The sequence below is a fragment of the Neoarius graeffei genome, chromosome 5 (genome assembly GCF_027579695.1).
Source record: "Neoarius graeffei isolate fNeoGra1 chromosome 5, fNeoGra1.pri, whole genome shotgun sequence".
Lineage (NCBI taxonomy): Eukaryota > Metazoa > Chordata > Actinopteri > Siluriformes > Ariidae > Neoarius > Neoarius graeffei.
The window spans coordinates 77,291,972-77,309,356 of NC_083573.1; the positions used below are offsets into that span (position 1 = coordinate 77,291,972).

The window sequence follows — 17,385 nt, forward strand, 5'->3', positions numbered from 1 at the left end:
GTGTGTGTGTGTGTGTGTGTGTGTGTGTGTGTTACAGAAGTATACAAGAAATCTGTAAATAGCTTCTTCTAATTCTTCTATTTTTTTTAAACCAATAATAACCATACAGTAACACTGTGGGTATCTTTGATTAATTGTAAGAGTTTCACTAGCAATTATATTAGGCCTTGTTTTAAGCAGGGACTCACTGATTATTTCAAATTTATTTGACCCCAGGTAATCAAAGGTATGACGCAAAGTCACTTTGTCACTGGCAACGAGAACGCCCACGCATGCTATTTTAGAGGGAAAAAAAAGTGGTCCTTTCTCCTGTGTGTGTGTGTGTGTGTGTGTGTGTGTGTGTGTGTGTGTGTGTGTGTGTGTGTGTGTGTGTGTGTGTTGAGCAAGAGGGAAAACAATGTGTGTGCGACGAGACTCCACAACTCCTATTCAACTGTTGCTATGTTACCATGGCTGCATCGCCAAGACAACAGTGTATCCTCACTCCCTCCCCCGGCTCATTTCTATCAGATAGGGATGAGGTTGTCAGGTCTCCTGAGAGCTCCTGATTAACCTGTGAGCCATTCAAGACTTTTTCTTTGCAGAAAGAGCAACTTCAAATCCCTCGCATCAATGCTTTTTAAATGAATATTAAAGGAGAACTGAAGGAAAATTTGTTATTATCAAAATTCTATTTATCTCATTTTATTAAATATAGGAATGCATTTTTGATAGCTATTTTGTCACTGCTATAGCAAGTTATGAGTGAAATATGCTCTGTAATATATCAGTCCATATGTCAAAGCGATGGCCGTAAACGAGATTCGCTGAGACCTGTGCGAGACATCGTAGAACAGAAGTAAAATGTACAGTGGAAATCAAAGTGACTAACATCTGCCAACATTGTCAAAAGACTCATGCGCCCTCTTTCGAATGCTGACGTAATCAAGCTGGAAGTTTTGTTTGTTTTGGTAGCAACAGAATGCCTTTATTGTCACTGCACAAATGTACAACGAAATTTAGTTCATCATAGAAGAGCAAAACCACTGCATACATGCGCGCCGCCACTCTTGGGCACTTCAGCCCAAGGCCATCCCATGTTAACCTAACTGCATGTCTTTGGACTGTGGGGGAAACCGGAGCACCCGGAGGAAACCCACACAGACACGGGGAGAACATGCAAACTCCACACAGAAAGGCCCCCGTTGGCTGCTGGGCTCAAACCCAGAACCTTCTTGCTGTGAGGCAACAGTGCTAACCACTACACCACTGTACTGCCCTACAGGAAAATTTGGCAGTAATTGTCATTTAAACTCGTTTTTGTGCAATATTTCGTTTGGAAAACAGTTTTCAAAATGGCAGCACTGACACCTGGCTGACACTTCACATTTCGAAGTCTTGCACAAGTCTCATGATGATCGCGTGGATAAGCGACGCCTGCCGTGGACCAAACGACTTACATTCAACATAGCTAAAAAACGAATAGGCTGATAAGTATAATATTTAATTGCAATTAGTTGCCAATACAAGTCACAATATAAGGTTACTAAAACCAAAAACGTAATTGAATAACACGTTAATTAAGAAATAAAGCAAGTTTAAAAATGACTTCAGTTCTCCTTTAAAAAAAAATTAAAAATCAAGACCTATCCAAAACCAGTACTATAAGTTAACATTCTACTCACTGGCATCCATCCATCCATCCATCCATCCATCCATCTATCTATCTATCTATCACCAAACACCTTCATGGAAAATCCTGCTTGGCAAATTAGATGCGTTATGCATTAGGACATGTCCTTTCTAATTCTTTCAAAATACTGTCTGCACTTACTTTAGTAGTTTAATCAGATGAATTTTATTCTGTTATTATATATATGATTATGTATATATTATGTATTATATATGATTGAGTTAAAGCAATGATATATATTATTGCTTTAACTCAATCATATGCTCAGTTAATTGCAATTAAGGAGGCTTTTGTTTCCTTGGAAAAGCTGGTCATACTCTCTATGCATTCATTTATACTGCAGTTTGAGTTCAAAATTCGGTGTCTCAATACAGGCGTGTTTGCAGTAAAAACAGATCAACTGTCACATCAATTATGACTTTAAATATTGTCTATATATTCAAAAGCAGTTACCTAAATCTATTTGTAGTAGACCTAGTTTCACAATCCTGCTAATGGACATCAACCATACAATTAAAGTATTGTCAAAGCCACAAAGGTCTCATCAATTCTCTACTTTTATTTGCAGTAATGTCAGATTCACAATGCTCTTAATGGAGGTCAATAAATCCCAATTTATTAACAAAACCATTAAAGTCTCACCTCTATTGTCCTTCAATTTTTAATAGTTTTTAGCCATCAAAGAAATTTGGAATTTTGTTTACCACCTCAGAGAGGGAAATATAAAGTCTGTTTGCATTTCTGGAAATGTATACATGCCTGAGAATGCATTCTCAACAATGTACTGTATCCTGGTCTTTCCCCAAGCTAAAGAGCTAAATGAAGCTTTTATTCTTCTTTTCTAGTTCATATCAATGTGACCAAACCACTTATGGGAAATTTGGAGATTGTAAATTTAAATTTGGTCAAATGTCAAGGGCTGTTACTGACAAAGTGTGTGACAGTCTCTGAAAACCCTTCAGATGTCGCTGTGGCTAAATTGTGTGAAACAGCCAAAAATCAAGAAAAAAAAAATGTTTTGGTCAAAATTGGATTTTTCTGCTAATGATATACACTACCTGGCCAAAAAGTCAGCATTTTGATTTAATTAAGCAAATACTTAAGAGCCTTTGATTGGATAATTACTGCAGTGATTAATGTGTTTCAGCTGGCAACAATTATTTTAACCCTAACTGATGCAGTGAGGAGCTTCTCATTTCTTTAAAAAAAATATGTCAGAAGACGTATCCTGTGGTTGTGGAAATGATGTTACTGTTTCAGATGGGTCAAATTATTGACCTGTATCAAGCAAAGAAAACAACTAAGGAGGTTGCGGAAATGACTGGAATTGGGTTACGAACTGTCCAACACATTAAAACTGGGAAGGATAGTGGTGAACCATCACCTTCGTGGAAAAAATGTGGTTGGTAAAAGATCCTGACTGACCCATGATCAGAGATCACATAAATACTTGGTGAAGTCGAATCGTAATGTATGTGTGTATGTATATATATATATATATATATATATATATATATATATATATATATATATATATATATAAAACCCCAATTCCAAAAATGTTGAGACACCGTGTAAAACATAAATAAAAACAGAATGTGAAGATATGCAAATCATGGAAACCCTATATTTCATTGAAAATAGTACAAAGACAACATATCAAATGTTGAAACTAAGAAATGTTATTGTTTTTTGAAAAATATATGCTCATTTTGAATTTGATGTCAGTAACACGTTTCAGAAAAGTTGGGAGAGGGGCAACAAAAGACTGTAAAAGTTGTGTCATGCTAAAAATAATAATAATAATTTGGTTAATTGGCAACAGGTCAGTAACATGACTGTGTATAAAAAGAGCATTCCAGAGAGGCAGAGTCTCTCAGAAGTAAAGATGGGGAGGGTTTCACCGCTCTGTGAAAGATTTCGTGGGCAAACAATGCAACAATTTAAGAATAACATTCCTCAATGTAAAATTGCAAAGAATTTGGGGCTCACATCATCTATGGCACATAATATCATCAAAAGATTCAGAGAATCTGGAGAAATCTCTGTATGCAAGAGACAAGGCTGAAAACTGACATTGGGTGCCTGTGATCTTCAGGCCCTCAGGAGACACTGCATTAAAAGCAGACACGCGTCTGTAGTGGAAATCATTGTATGGGCTCAAGAACACTTCAGAAAACCATCATCTGGAAAAACATTATTGCATCCACAAATGCAAGTTAAAACCAGATATAAACAATATCCAGAAACACCGCCACCTTCTCTGGGCCTGAGCTCTTTTATGATGGACTGAGGCGAAGTGGAAAATTGTCCCAAGGTCTGACGAATCAAAAATAGAAATTATTTTGAGAAATCATGGACCCCACGTCCTTCAGGCTAAAGAGGAGAGGGACCATCCAGCTTGTTATAGGTGCACAGTTCAAAAGCCAGCATCTGTGATGGTATGAGGGTGCATTAGTGCACATGACAGGGATAGCTTGTACATCTGGGAGGCATCATTAATGCTGAATGATATATACACGTTTCAGAGCAATATGCTGCCATCCAGACAAAATCTTTTTCAGGGAAGGCCTTCCTTCTTTCAGCAAGGCAATGCCAAACCGCTTTCTGCACATATTAAAACTGCATGGCTCCACAGTAAAAGAGTCCAGATGCTAAACTGGCCTGCCTGCAGTCCAGATCTGTCTCCCATTTAAAACATTTGGCGCAGTATGAAGTGCAAAATATGACAAAGGAGACCCCGAACTGTTGAGCAACTGAAATTGTATATCAGGCAAGAATGGGACAACATTTCCCTTTCAAAACTACAGCAGTTGGTCTCCTCAGTTCCCAAACGTTTACAGAGTATTGTTAAAAGTAGAGGTGATGCAACAAAGTGGTAAACATGTCCCGTCCCAACTTTTTTGAAATGCGTTGCTGACATCAAATTCAAAATGAGCATATATATTTTTAAAAACAGTAAAATTTATCATTTTCAACATTTGATATGTTGTCTTTGTACTACTGTCAATGAAATATAGGGTTTTCAAGATTTGCAAATTATCGTATTCTGTTTGTATTTATGTTTTACACAGCATCCCAACTTTCTTGGAATTGGGGTTGTATATATATATATATATATATATATATATATATATATATATATATATATATATATATATATAAACAGTACAACTCATAGCTATGTTTAATAGTAAAATTAAGAGCATTTCCACACTCACAATGTGATGAGAACTCACAGGATTGGGACTAAACAGCTGGTGTGGCCATAAGAAAACCACTTGTTAATGAGATTAATCAGGAGAAAAGGCTTCAATTTGCTAGGGAACATAAAGATTGGACTCTGCAGCAATGGAAAAAGGTTGTGTGGTCTGATGAGTCCGGATTTACTCTATTCCAGAATGAAGGATGTGCCAGGGTAAGAAGGGAAGCTCATGAAGTGATGCATCCATCACGCATAGTGGCCACTGTACAATAACACTGTACTGTGTTATGATCTGTGGTTGCTTCAGTTGTTCAGGTTGAGGCTCAGCAATGTTATGTGGCAATAAAATGAAGTCAGCTGTTGACCAGAATGTACTGAATGACTAGATTATCACATCAATGGATTTTTTTTCTTCTCTGATGGCATGGGCATAAAATTAGAGCTCAGATTGTGAAAGAGTGGTTCAGGAAGCATGAGGAATAATTTTCACACATGAGTTGGCCAACACAGAGTCCTGACCTTAACCCCATTGAGAATCTTTGGGATGTTCTGGAGAAGACTTTAGGGAGTTGTTCGACTCTCCCATTATCAAGACAAGATCTCAGTGAAAAATTAATGCAACTCTGGTTGAAAATAAATGTTTTGACATTGTATAATGTTGTTAAAACAATGCCACAGTGAATACATGTCATAATCAAAACTAAAGGCGGTCCAACAAAATATTAGAGTGTGTGACTTTTTTTGGCAGGGCAATGTAGTACTTTACAACGCACATCAACTTTAAACATAAAAAAATCACCAAAGACAACATGGAAATCTTTTTATTTACATTTTAATCTTCTAAGATACAGTACACTATTTGGCCAAAGGTTTGTGGACACCTGACCATCACATGCACTGTTTTCTGAACATCCCATTCCAGATTTAGTCAACATTTGCTGTTATAATAATCTCCATTTTTCTGGGAAGGCTTTCGAACAAGACCGCAAAAGCATTAGTGAGGTGAGGCACTAACTTTAGGCAAGGAGGCCTAGGGTGCAGTCGGCATTCAAGTTCATCCCAAAGGTGATCAGTCGAATTGAGATCAGGGCTCTGTGCAGGACACTTGAATTCTTCCACACCAACCTTGGCAAACCATGTCTGTATCAACTTTGCTTTGTGCATAGGAGCATTGTCATGCTTGAACAGGTTTGAACCTGTTAGTTCCAGTGAAGGGAAATTGTAATGCTACAGCATACAAAGACATTTTATACAATTGCATGCTTCTAAGATTGTGGCAACAGTTTGGGGAACATGGCTTTGATGGTCTGGTGTCTTTTCTGGTACTTACCAACACTTTTGGCAGTAATAGTGTATCTGCAGAAGTCATGTTGTGTGAAGAGCCAGTTTAAAAATGTGGTGGTAAAAACCTTGCTCTGCTCTGTTCTGTTCTGTCTGAAGATGTCCAAAACCTTGCTATAGTTAAGTATGAATTCCTCACTCAGTGAATATCATGTTTCAGTCAGGTTTTTAGATAGCTATGTGTTGTAGCGAGACAGGCATAGGGCTAATCCATTTAGTTTGTAATCACATCAAATATTTGTAATGCTCCTCGGCAAAACAGTGGAAAATGCTTACACACTCAGAGGATGGAGTACTCAGATGACAGAGGACTGAGTTTTAAATGCTCTAATAAAAACATTGGAAAATTACTCAACAGAATATAACTGACTACATTTTTTCCATGTCAGTACGGCCAGTTAAAATGTCCTAAGCAACTTTTACCTGAGGTGTTGAAACTAAGACTGATATAGATGATGCAGGTAATCAGGTGATAAGGCATTTAACATAAAAACTATTGTAATGTTTATTTTTTTTATTACATTACATTGAATGAAATTAAATTAATAAATAACAGTAGCTTTTAGATAATCATTGTGTTTTAGTGGAAGTAGAGTACAACCCCAATTCCAGAAAAGTTGGGACGCGATGTAAAACGTAAATAAAAACAGAATGCAATCATTTGCAAATCCTTTTCAACCTATATTCATTTGAATAGAATACAAAGACAAGGTAAAGAGGTTAATTGGTAATTGGAAAGGATTAATTGTTCACAAACAAGGATGGGGCGAGAGTCACCACTTTGTGAAAAACTGCATGGACAAATAATCCAACAGAACAAAGAACAACATTTCTCAATGTATAATTGTGAAGAATTTAGGTATTTTACTATCAATAATCCCTAATATCATCAAAAGATTCAGAGAATTCATATAAATCTTTACACATAAGGGGCACAGCCAAAAACCAATATTGAATATCTGTGACCTTCAATCCCTCAGGTAGCACTGCATTAAAAACTGACATGATTGTATAAAAGATATTACTACATGGGCTTGGGAACACTTTGGAAAACCGCTGTTGATAAGTACAGTTTGTTGCTGCATCTACCATGCAATGCAAAAGCCACATATCAACAACATCCAGAAATGTCACCAAATTCTCTGGGCCCAGGCTCATTTGAGATGGGTAGACGCAAAGTGGAAGAGTGTGCTGTGGTCCAACAAGTCCACATTTCAAATTGTTTTTGGAAAATCAGGGACTTTGTGTCCTCCGGGCAAAAGAGTCCAGATTTTTATCAGCAGAAAGTTCAAAAGCCAGCATCTGTGATGGTATGAGGGTGGGTGTGTTAGTGCCCATGGCACGGGTAACTTGCATATCTATGAAGATACCATTAAGGTATATACAGGTTTCGGAGCAACAGATGCTGCCATTCAGATGACATCTTTTTCATGACTGTCCCTGCTTATTCAGGGCAAGACAGTGCCAAGCCACATTATGAGTGCAGGTGCTAAACTGGCCTGCCTGCCTCCTATTGAAAATGTGCTGTGTGTTATGAAGCGCAAAACACGACAACAAAATTATACCAAGCAAGTCGTATATCAAACAAGAATGGAAAAGAATTTCAATTTCAAAATACAATGAGTGTCCTCAGTTCACAAATTCTTACTGAGTGTTGGTAAAAGGTGATGTAACACAGTGGTAAACATGCCCCTGTCCCAACTTTTTTGGAGTGTGTTGCAGGCATCAAATTAAGAATGAGTATACAGTATGTTTACAAAAAAAAATCAGTTTAAACATTAAACATCTTGTATTTGTATCGTATTCAACTGAATATAGGTCAAAAAAGATTTGCAAATTACTGCATTCTATAGCCCCGATTCCAAAAAAGTTGGGACAAAGTACAAATTGTACAACCCCGATTCCAAAAAAGTTGGGACAAAGTACAAATTGTAAATAAAAACGGAATGCAATGATGTGGAAGTTTCAAAATTCCATATTTTATTCAGAACAGAACATAGATGACATATCAAATGTTTAAACTGAGAAAATGTATCATTTAAAGAGAAAAATGAGGTGATTTTAAATTTCATGACAACAACACATCTCAAAAAAGTTGGGACAAGGCCATGTTTACCACTGTGAGACATCCCCTTTTCTCTTTACAACAGTCTGTAAACATCTGGGGACTGAGGAGACAAGTTGCTCAAGTTTAGGGATAGGAATGTTAACCCATTCTTGTCTAATGTAGGATTCTAGTTGCTCAATTGTCTTAGGTCTTTTTTGTCATATCTTCCATTTTATGATGCGCCAAATGTTTTCTATGGGTGAAAGATCTGGACTGCAGGCTGGCCAGTTCAGTACCCGGACCCTTCTTCTACGCAGCCATGATGCTGTAATTGATGCAGTATATAGTTTGGCATTGCCATATTGGAAAATGCAAGGTCTTCCCTGAAAGAGACGTCGTCTGGATGGGAGCATATGTTGCTCTAGAACCTGGATATACCTTTCAGCATTGATGGTGTCTTTCCAGATGTGTAAGCTGCCCATGCCACACGCACTAATGCAACCCCATACCATCAGAGATGCAGGCTTCTGAACTGAGCGCTGATAACAACTTGGGTCGTCCTTCTCCTCTTTAGTCCGAATGACACGGCGTCCCTGATTTCCATAAAGAACTTCAAATTTTGATTCGTCTGACCACAGAACAGTTTTCCACTTTGCCACAGTCCATTTTGAATGAGCCTTGGCCCAGAGAAGACGTCTGCACTTCTGAATCATGTTTAGATATGGCTTCTTCTTTGAACTATAGAGTTTTAGCTGGCAATGGCAGATGGCACGGTGAATTGTGTTCACAGATAATGTTCTCTGGAAATATTCCTCAGCCCATTTTGTGATTTCCAATACAGAAGCATGCCTGTATGTGATGCAGTGCCGTCTAAGGGCCTGAAGATCACAGGCACCCAGTATGGTTTTCTGGCCTTGACCCTTACGCACAGAGATTCTTCCAGATTCTCTGAAATTTTTTTAAGATATTATGCACTGTAGATGATATGTTCAAACTCTTTGCAATTTTACACTGTTGAACTCCTTTCTGATATTGCTCCACTATTTGTCGGCGCAGAATTAGGGGGATTGGTGATCCTCTTCCCATCTTTACTTCTGAGAGCCGCTGCCACTCCAAGATGCTCTTTTTATACCCAGTCATGTTAATGACCTATTGCCAATTGACCTAATGAGTTGCAATTTGGTCCTCCAGCTGTTCCTTTTTTGTACCTTTAACTTTTCCAGCCTCTTATTGCCCCTGTCCCAACTTTTTTGAGATGTGTTGCTGTCATGAAATTTCAAATGAGCCAATATTTGGCATGAAATTTCAAAATGTCTCACTTTTGACATTTGATATGTTGTCTATGTTCTATTGTGAATACAATATCAGTTTTTGAGATTTGTAAATTATTGCATTCCATTTTTATTTACAATTTGTACTTTGTCCCAACTTTTTTGGAATCGGGGTTGTATTTTTATTTACATTTTACACAGCATCTAAACTTTTTTCTTTTTGGAATCGGGGTTATAGAAGCTGTGAATGCAATTTTGCCCCTTTAAATTTTTGGAGGTAGCCAGACTACAATTTTTTAGACAATGAGTATGATAAGTGTAATTAAGGAATCTATACCATGTTAAGGGTTTTCCTAGGCCATCACACATGATGCATTCAAGTAATACTACATCTATACAAACCAAATTCAATGTTTTGAAGACTCATCTCTCATCTTATTATCTCTAGCCGCTTTAACCTGTTCTACAGGGTCGAAGGCAAGCTGAAGCCTATCCCAGCTGACTATGGGCGAAAGGCGGGGTACACCCTGAACAAGTCGCCAGGTCATCACAGGGCTGAAACATAGACACAGACAACCATTCACACTCACATTCACACCTACGGTCAATTTAGAGTCACCAGTTAACCTAACCTGCATGTCTTTGGACTGTGGGGGAAACCGGAGCACCCGGAGGAAACCCACGCGGACACAGGGAGAACATGCAAACTCCACACAGAAAGGCCCTCGCCGGCCACAGGGCTTGAACCCAGACCTTCTTGCTGTGAGGCGACAGCACTAACCACTACACCACCGTGCCGCCTGTTTTGAAGACTTCTTTGGTTAAAGTCAAAGTCCCTCTCATGTCAGAATCTGGTCTTCCCAGGTAGTCTCCTGTCCCAGTACTAATAAACTCTTTAAGGTGTATGGATGCAGCGCTGATCTCCATTTCAGTAGCCCTCAGCCTCTTGCCTATACAGCTAGGGTTACAGTGGGGGGCTAGTCCTCTGGTAACTGCAAGAGTTTGACTTCCCCACTCGCATAGCCAGATGGTAGTAGGTACCATTTTTATGATGGTCTTTGGTATGACCCGACCACGAGTAGAACTTGTGATCTCCCAGTCGAGAAGCGGACACGCTAACCACTAGGCCAACTTGCAGTTTTGGTGAATGTAGATATCAACAATCATGTTACACTGTCTTATTTGTAAGCAGATCAATTTAACCATTAAATATTTTTGAATGTTAAAATGATTATTCTGCTTGCCATTTAGTGCGCCTACACATACACTTTCCATTAAAACAACAGAGGTACTCACACTTTCTTCTTTGACCTTCTCCATGGTGCATGCAGGTAATGGCAGAGGGGTCAGTGGTCCTGGACTCGAGATGCCATTCTGATCTATCGCAACAAACAGCTTTCCATTGATATTGAGGCTGGGGTAGAAGACCTGAGAGCCATGACTGCTTGTGCTCTGTGCACTAATCCGTCTCTTCTGCCAGGGTAAAACAAGGGAGCCAGGATGACTATCTGGATCACCGTGATTGCTAAATTCATCGTCAGCATCTGTTTCAGAGTCTTTGTTCTGCAGGCGAAAGTTAAAGATGCTCCCCTGGCTTTCCCGTTTGGTCCATGAGGACAAAGTTCGCACCACCAAAGCATGTTGTTGCTGAAAGCAAAGAACAGATTGAACAGAAATGTACTGTTTTCTGCATCTGCTAAATAGCAAGTGATTTACAGTGGTGCTTGAAAGTTTGTGATTTAAGTAGGTCATATTTCTGCATAAATATGACCTAAAACATCATCAGATCTTCACACAAGTCCTAAAAGTAGATAAAGAGAACCCAGGTAAACAAATGAGACAAAACATATTATACTTGGTCATTTATTTATTGAGGAAAATGATCCAATATTACATATCAGTGAGTGGCAAAAGTATGTGAACCTTTGCTTTCAGTATCTGGTGTGACCCCCTTGTGCAGCAATAACTGCAACTAAACATTTCCGGTAACTGTTGATCAGTCCTGCACACCGGCTTGGAGGAATTTTAGCCCATTCCTCCGTACAGAACAGCTTCAACTCTGGGATGTTGGTGGGTTTCCTCACATGAACTGCTCGCTTCAGGTCCTTCCACAACATTTCGATTGGATTAAGGACAGGACTTTGACTTGGCCATTCCAAAACATTAACTTTATTCTTCTTTAACCATTCTTTGGTAGAACGACTTGTGTGCTTAGGGTCGTTATCTTGCTGCATGACCCACCTTCTCTTGAGATTCAGTTCATGGGCAGATGTCCTGACATTTTCCTTTTGAATTTGCTGGTATAATTTAGAATTCATTTTTCCATCTATGATGGCAAGCCATCCTGGCCCAGATGCAGCAAAACAGGCCCAAACCATGATACTACCACCACCATGTTTCACAGATGGGATACGGTTCTTATGCTGGAATGCAATGTTTTCCTTTCTCCAAACATAATGCTTCTCATTTAAACCAAAAACTTCTAGTTTGGTCTCATCTGTCCACAAAACATTTTTCCAATAGCCTTCTGGCTTGTCCACGTGATCTTTAGCAAACCGCAGACAAGCAGCAATGTTCTTTTTGGAGAGCAGTGGCTTTCTCCTTGCAACCCTGCCATGCACACCATTGTTGTTCAGTGTTCTCCTGATGGTGGATTCATGAACATTAACATTAGCCAATGTGAGAGAGGCCTTCAGTTGCTTAGAAGTTACCCTGGGGTCCTTTGTGACCTCGCCAACTATTACACGCCTTGCTCTTGGAGTGATCTTTGTTGGTCGACCACTCCTGGGGAGGGTAACAATGGTCTTGAATTTCCTCCATTTGTACACAATCTGTCTGACTGTGGATTGGTGGAGTCCAAACTCTTTAGAGATGGTTTTGTGACCTTTTCCAGCCTGATGAGCATCAACAACGCTTTTTCTGAGGTCCTCAGAAATCTCCTTTGTTCGTGCCATGATACACTTCCACAAACATGTGTTGTGAAGATCAGACTTTGATAGATCCCTGTTCTTTAAATAAAACAGGGTGCCCACTCACACCTGATTGTCATCCCATTGATTGAAAACACCTGACTCTAATTTCACCTTCAAATTAACTGCTAATCCTCAAGGTTCACATACTTTTGCCACTGACAGATATGTAATATTGGATCATTTTTCTCAGTAAATAAATAATCAAGTATAATATTTTCATCTCACTTGTTTAACTGGGTTCTCTTTATCTACTTTTAGTACGTGTGTGAAAATCTGATGATGTTTTCGGTCATATTTATGCAGAAATATAGAAAATTCTAAAGGGTTCATAAACTTTCAAGAACCACTGTATTTCTAAGAGCAAGTTGTTGGTATGGATTGTTACACTGTATTTTAGTCACTGTCCTTGATTTCTTAAATGGCAAATTATAATTTTACTCACCAGCTTTCTTGAGAAATTTGTGTAATTTTCAAAAGTAAGGAAAGCTGTGAACATTTATTCCAGCCTCTAATTTTATTCAGATGTCAACCTTTATATCTTTTCAAATAACCTCAGTCAGAGAATTGTTTTGACTTTTCAAGAATTTTGGTTTGTTTTTCGGTTCAGCATTTGTTCCACATTTCAGAGATATTTTGATAAGTATTATCAGCTTTATCAAAGAGACCAATCTACCTTTGTTCCCTCTAAAGTATCTTGCTTTGGTGACTTTTCATCACCATCGTTCTCCATCTCTTCTGAAAGTGGCCTCCGGCTTTTCTTCCTGTTCTTGTGCTCTTTGTCTTCTTGAGGAGCCAAGGGAGACAGGTCAGGAGCCAACACTGACTCAGTCTCCTGAGATTTGTGAGCTGCCTGTAAGGCATGGTGGGATAAGGGAGGGGAAAACTGAGGCATATGAACAGAAAGGCAAGAAAATCAAAGAATTGTCTTTACATATCATAAATTATTCAGGATAACAGTTGTAAGTGTTGGATATCTGTATTAGCACCACACCAAAAAAAACCTGTTCTATCTCTGTTAATTATCTTATGAGTAAAATGAAACTAAAAATATGAATGAACATATGTGTGTTGTCAAGAACAACAAATTCTTGTGGAATCTTACGATTAACCTCAAGGAATATTACCATGAAAAATCTCCATGCAAAGTGCACACTTACTTGCTGTTCTTTTTTTAGTTGTTCCATGGCAAGCTGAAACTCTTTCTCTTTCTGCATTGCCTCAGCAAGGGTAGCTTGGTTCTGCTCTTCATAGGCCATAGCTACAACGGCCAGGATCAGATTCACCAGGTAGAAGGAGCCCAGGAAGATCACCACCACAAAGAACACCATGTAGGTCTTTCCAGCAGACCGGAGAGTCTGAGCAAATCAATTTAGTCAAGACTTAGTGTGAGCATAAAGATTATTTAGATTAGTAATTTTATGAGTTGGACTATCTCCCTGAAATATCACATCAAATGGAATTTCTCAAGAATTAATCCAGCCAATTAATTGCTGACCTGATGGTATAGGTTTTCCCAGTAGTCCTGTGTCATGAGCCTGAAGAGGGAGAGAAATGCCCAGCCGAAGGTGTCAAAGCTGGTGTAGCCATAGTTCGGATTACGTCCTACCTTCAGACAGTCAAAACCATCTGGACATTTCCTGTGGAAAAGAAAGCAGCAATCGTTGAGTGAAAATTCTCAGGCTCAGTCCACACTAGGGGTATAACACAATGCCACTATCTACACATGTGTATCTGTATTTAGATTTGAACTGCAAGTCAAAAGTGGGTGAGACCTAGACCAATTTTTAACTAATTTTTTATATATACATAGTACTACTGTACAAAAGTCTTAGGCACATGTAAAGAAATGCTGTAGACCAAAAATGACTTAAAAAATAATTAAATGAAATGTTTCAACATTAAAAAAATACTATAAACAGCAGTAAGCCATAATAAATGAAACAAAGTCAATATTTGTTGTAAGACGACCCTTTGCTTTAAAAAAAAATAGTAGTCTCAGGTACAATAAGTGCAGTTTTATAAGGAAGTGAGCTGTAGGTTTTACTGAGCATCCTACAGAACCAGCCCCAGTTCTTCTGGACACTTTGACTGTCACACTCGCTTCTTCATTTTGCACCAAAACCCAGCAGCCTTCATTATGTTTTCTTTTTTAATCTGAAAAGTGCTCTCTTATGTAATATGCTGCTCAGATACAAACATTTTTTTTTCTGTAACATTTAATTTTGTGCTGGAAAACAAACATTTGGACTCTAAAATGCTTTTGTACTGACTCGATAATGTAGAAGTCAAAAAATAAAAATCTATAACAAGGTTTCATAAAAAAATAGGGTGCCTAAACTTTTGCACAGTACCAGACAGAAAAACAAACAAACTAAATCCAAATAGCCTGCCTCCTCTTTGTATTTGTATCTGCTTAGAACACATTATCTGTTCATGTCAAATAATGCATTTGTATTCGGTTACATCCCTACTCCACACAATAAAGGACTTCATGAGGAATTTCAATGCATGGGACTTCATTGTGTAATAAAGTGTATTATAATTATAAACATGCCATCATCTTATTGCCTCCAGTTCAATGTGTTTCTAGACTTCCCTAACATGAAAAGCAAAGGTGAAGCACCTCTTACACCTCAAGCTGTCATGGGGCGACCGGATGAGGTGATGGACTGTCAGCATTGATGAGTTGAGAGGCCATTGGCGCCAGCAGAACATGGCACTGCCCACTATCCCATCTCTGAGCAGCTTTGCTTACCTCAGGATGGCAGTGTCTGGTGCCAGGCCACTAAGAGTGCGAGGGTGTGAGATGATGGGCTCTATCGCTCTCAGACACCTTGCCATGAAGGAGGTGCTAATGGATGGGCCCCACTTGACTTTGCCTTGAACGGGGGCTTTGTACCATGCTGTACCGACAGCACCCTCAGTTTCTTCTCGAACAATCAGTGATGCAAGCATGTGCTATCAAAGCAATGTTCCACTGATTAGAACTATTTACAGTATCATAATCTAACCTTTAGAATGACACCAAAAACTATTAAATGAAACGTGGAATATTAAATTGTTAATATTGAGATGTAATATGCAGTGAAAGCTTAATATACAGTACGTGTAGATCCCTTTGTGTGTGCAATTAGATCCTGCTAATGCCTGGCATACAACCAGCATCAACTGTATGGGAATTGATAATGCACCCAACAAACCGTTATCCCAATCGATGAGCTTCTGAAATACAGAGTGGTATTCTATTGCCGTTGTCATTTAAGGTTGATGTGAACCCTTGCATGGAGTAACTTGGAGAATTTGTCAAAGAATGTGCTCTCACTCAGCACAATAGCAGCTGGGATCATATCGCTGAAACACAAGCCATTCTAACATAAGCTATTTTAGGAGCTTGTGAGTACCTCTGTACTGCTGGGGTCCAGGGAATGAGAAAGAGGTGAAGACAGGGCCAGGGTGAGGGACTCTGGGAATTGATTTTCAATGCCGCTGAATATAAAGCACGGTCTTCTTGTTCCTATACAGCTGTCCTTTTTCAGTGTTATGTTGGAAGTCTATGCCAAACGGTAATACAGGTTACTTCCAGTGAACAGTGATCACAATCTTTGAATGCCTGGGGTTGAATTAAATGACTACGCTAATCAAAATGATTGGCAGGAACTAAATTATAATTAGTATGGACCAAACTGGTAACTTAAAATGGAAACAGGATTCATATTGCAATTTGTTGGTTTACCAGGCTTTACTATTTGGAATAAGGAAGTGCCCTGTGATTGAAAAAAAAACAAGAGAGAATCTGCTCTTTTTTTAGCCTCACAATACAGTTGCTGGCCCAAACTAGATGTATTACAATAGGTATTCGAGAGCAAGCTTTCTCCCCCCCCCCCCCCCCAGCTGTGGAGTAGCCACTGATAGTCCTATAGTTGGCGAAAGGCCACATATAACAGGGAGAGCAGAGGCTGAACTTCGAGCATGAGTGTTGGGTCGGAGAAAGGGAACATTGGCAGTGCGTGCAACACCCCTGTCCATACAAGAACAATACAGACAATGAAAAAAAGGAGGGGGGAGGAGGGGGATGCCAAACATGCTTCAAAACCTAGTGATTCTGCCCCTGTGCTGAGCGTAGATTTCTGTCCACATTGACAAGGTGACAACACATTGTGTCTTCTTTCAGACAGATTACTGAGCTCACAATAAAGCTGGAGCAAAATATGTGAGGAATTCATCCCAAAGTTTTTGACTGTAGCCCTAAAATAATCTTTTTAACAATAATCGTCAACAATCAAAAATGGGAATAACTGCTTAAGCGTTAGCTAACAATTAATATTTTTATTAATTAACAACCAGTTTCTCTGAGATGAAAAGAAGCCAGTTGGTTTCTGCTGAGCTATTTCGAGTTGAATTTGTTCTGGCTTAAACCCAAAACCTTGATCTGTTCACTTGGGTGACCTATAATAATCACTAGCGTTATGTTCAGAGGTTTCAAAATACAACCTAATCATGGTTTATATATAGTCTGTCTTGCTTTAATGAACATGCCTTAACACCATGTAATTACTTCTGTATTATGCTTAAATAGATGGGTCAATTTTAACAGATATAATTGGAATGCTGAGGAAATGTACTTTATTTGTCAGCACGAGAGAACAACTTTTTATTAATGGACTAGCATCCCAGGCAGGGTGTATTCCCACCTCACGCCTAGTGTTCCCAGGATAGGTCTGGGTCAAACACAACCATGACCAGGATTTACTGAAGATGAATGTATTTTATCAGGTCAAATCTAATGTTCATTGTTTGCAGTCATTTGTTTTCATTTTACTTTTTCAATTTATTACATTATTTTGTATATCCACTTTCACCACCACTGCCAAGATGTC

At 38.8% G+C, this 17,385-nt stretch overlaps 1 protein-coding gene across 1 annotated transcript in view; it reads right to left on the reverse strand.

The window, feature by feature from the left end:
- scn5lab (sodium channel, voltage gated, type V-like, alpha b) overlaps positions 1 to 17,385 on the reverse strand; it is a 242,756-nt gene that overhangs the window by 142,885 nt on the left and 82,486 nt on the right. Inside the window, exons 9-12 of the mRNA XM_060922428.1 lie at positions 14,004 to 14,145; positions 13,666 to 13,863; positions 13,182 to 13,358; positions 10,833 to 11,183 (exon numbers count right to left, since the gene is read on the reverse strand). Of these exons, the coding sequence (XP_060778411.1) occupies positions 10,833 to 11,183; positions 13,182 to 13,358; positions 13,666 to 13,863; positions 14,004 to 14,145 (868 nt within the window). The remainder of the gene's footprint in view (positions 1 to 10,832; positions 11,184 to 13,181; positions 13,359 to 13,665; positions 13,864 to 14,003; positions 14,146 to 17,385) is intronic.